The following is a 2,767-nucleotide window of genomic DNA, read 5'->3' as shown; positions in this document are numbered from 1 at the left end:
ACGAAGTTATTACCGAACCGTCTGTATGTGGGATCCGAACCCTCGGCGGGAGCGCCGCCGCGCTCCCAAGCGGCGCACTGTAGCAGTGCACCACCGGGCCGGCCCTACCTGCTGGTCTTAATCCTGGCCCTTGCTAAGTGACACTGGCTGGCACTGGTTTCTGACCCTGCCCACCCACTGAAACGGTCAACTCAAAGTTCTAGTCACAAAGTGTTTTTGACACCAGCGAGAAACCAAGGAGGAGACGACCACAGTGAGCAGCCCTGGGCCTCCCTGACTGAGAGCGTGTGGCAAGGCCAGGCCCTCATCTCTGCAGGCTGAGGGAGATCAGTCCCCACCTGCTCCTGGATACTTCAGAATGTGGCCCTGAGCTGCTCCCTAGAAGCCTGACGTTTCTACATCTGGCCCTAAAGTGGCTCAGCTCTCACCTGTGAACAAGTGTGGGAATTTAATTGGCAAAATGACAGCTTCTTTGAGGGCCTCCTTGGCTCCCTCCAGCCCGGCCACGTCACTCCACCGTATGTTGGGCTTCTCCATCACCACAGCACCTGCAAGAGGGAGGCAGACCCGAGCTCGACCCGTGAGCATGAGCCCACCCAGCAAGGGATCCACGCCACGTCCCCTCCCACTGCCACGGGGCCTTGGGCCTCTTACCCATCAGTTGTTCTTGCAACTTCTTTTTCTCTGGATTATCCCCTTCACTGTCACTATCACTGCTGGGAAAGGAGACAGAAGATCACAAGCTGGCCTTTTAGCCTAGGAGCAAGGAGGCCAGACACTGCTGCCAGCATGGTGGTTAAGGAACACTTTCCCTGCTCGACAGTGTGGGTGACTGGCGAGCAGGGGTCCTTCGAGGACATCAGGGCCACAGGCTCTCAGGAAGTCACCTCTGGATCCCTCAGGAAACACTCATAACACAGGCTTGTTTCTTCCTTAAGGGAATAAGAATAGAGACTCCTGCCTTCTCCTGAAGGCTGGGGAGGGAAGGTGCTTCGGCTGGACTTAGAGAGCAGCCAGTCAAAGAAATTAACTGTCAGGAGCCTTTCATACAGACTCAGAAACAGACAGCATGTGGCCAAAGTAGTCATGGCCCAGAGGACAAAAAAGAGGTCAAGTTAAATCTAAAGGGAACACCTGGGGAAAAGAACACAGTAACTACTCTCATCCCAGTGGCCAATTCCTGTCCCGACTGAATTTATTTACCATCCTCAAAACGCTTCTATCCCTCCTGGAGACCCTTCACCTCCCATCCCTTTCTAGAAACTCTCACCCTGGGGGATTGGAACACAGGCACGGACTCTCCGTCTGGGAAGACAGCATATTGCCTCTTGTGAGGTGCCTGACACAGCACCCACCTCTCCTACTCCATGACCCTCCTGCCACGTCAACCCTAGCCTCACCTGTAGGATGCCCCTGGCATGTGTGCTCAGCTGACTGGCATTACTGTGGTGAGCAAACCCCAGAGTGGGAATGAGAGGCTGCAGAGAGATCATTGGCTCTAGAATCAGAAACAGAGGCCCCGGACATGGATCCAGCTCCAGCATGTGCTGCCCATGTGACCTGGGCAAATCTCTGGACTTCTCTGAATCTTTCACCTCACCTGTCAGAGGCAGATGATGAGTCTTTGATAAAAACAGCAGCCGACATTTCCTGAGTGCTCACCACATGCCAAGCTCTACTCTAAAGGCTTCACCCACATCTCATTTGTCCTTACGGCAGCACCAGGAGGGGAGTTCCATTTTCTCCCCTTTCTGAGATGAGGGGACTGGAGCCCTGGGGGCGTCATGACACTTGCCTATGGTCGCATGGCTAGGCAGCGGCAGAGCCAGGGTAACTCCCACACTAGGCTCCCCACCCCCACAGCGTCTTGTACAGCGACAACGTACGTGCAAGTATTCTGGGAAGTGCCCAGCGGAGGCAGCCGCTGGCATTATCATCATCTGAGTAAAATTCCCCATAAGGCGGGCGCCCTGGAAGTCCAAGGCAGCGTCAGCAGCAAGAATGATGGCAACACGTGAAGAGGCACACGGGGGCCAGCGGTACACTCCTGCACACTCACCCCTTGCCCTCACTCTGGTGCTCTTTGACTGGCTTCTTGCCGTGCTTCTCTTTGTTTCGTAAATAATCCTTCAGCTTCTCTGCCCGGTCTAGGTACTGCATGCACTTGGCTCGAATGCTCTCCTTGGCCTTGTCACTGTGTGCCTCATCTGCAAAAGGGAGACCAGAGAGGTGCCCCTGTGAGCCCCTTGCACCCACCCTCCTGTCGCAGGAGCTCCGCAGCCAGGGAGGACCCCAAGTGAGACTCACACTTGATAGCGTGAAGAAAATACTCCACGGCATGCTGATAGAGCCGGAGTGCCTCCTCGTAATTCTTGGCTTTATCCTCTTCTGTGGCTTTTGTCACCAGATCAATGGCTTTCTGGAAAGGCAAAGCAAATAGCTCATTACTTCCCAGGAGATCTGGAAAGCCCTTGCGGTCACAGGCAGCCAAGTGAGACATGATGAGAGATATTCCCAGGCCTGGGGGTTTCTCGGTCACAGACCATTACATTGGCCTACTTTTCCAGCATCAACTAGAAAGGCCTTAAAAGGAAGCTTTGAAAAATCGAATTCTCTCTTCACAGTAGGCTCCTACGGTCAAAAGCAACCACCTTCTCAGGACTTCAGCAAGTGGAAACCTGACCTGATGTTTCAGTTTAGGGCTCAAAGGGCAAGTTTGCAGGACTTTCTATTCCACTGCCTCCAGGAAGAGAAACAGACCTGAACT

The 2,767-nt window shown here is 54.1% G+C and overlaps 1 protein-coding gene across 1 annotated transcript in view; it reads right to left on the bottom strand.

The window, feature by feature from the left end:
- The window catches only part of VPS4A (vacuolar protein sorting 4 homolog A (S. cerevisiae)), an 8,220-nt gene extending 5,720 nt beyond the window's left edge, over window positions 1-2,500 (bottom strand). The window contains exons 1-4 of the mRNA XM_008567897.1: window positions 2,308-2,500; window positions 2,060-2,207; window positions 655-716; window positions 429-548 (exon numbers count right to left, since the gene is read on the bottom strand). Coding sequence (XP_008566119.1) covers window positions 429-548; window positions 655-716; window positions 2,060-2,207; window positions 2,308-2,500 — 523 coding nt within the window. The remainder of the gene's footprint in view (window positions 1-428; window positions 549-654; window positions 717-2,059; window positions 2,208-2,307) is intronic.
- Between the last annotated feature and the right edge of the window lie 267 nt (window positions 2,501-2,767).

The sequence above is a fragment of the Galeopterus variegatus genome, unplaced genomic scaffold, assembly GCF_000696425.1.
Source record: "Galeopterus variegatus unplaced genomic scaffold, G_variegatus-3.0.2 Scaffold354, whole genome shotgun sequence".
Classification (NCBI taxonomy): Eukaryota; Metazoa; Chordata; class Mammalia; order Dermoptera; family Cynocephalidae; genus Galeopterus; species Galeopterus variegatus.
Note: the sequence above shows the minus strand (reverse complement) of the source record. Positions and strands in the feature narration are given on the sequence as shown.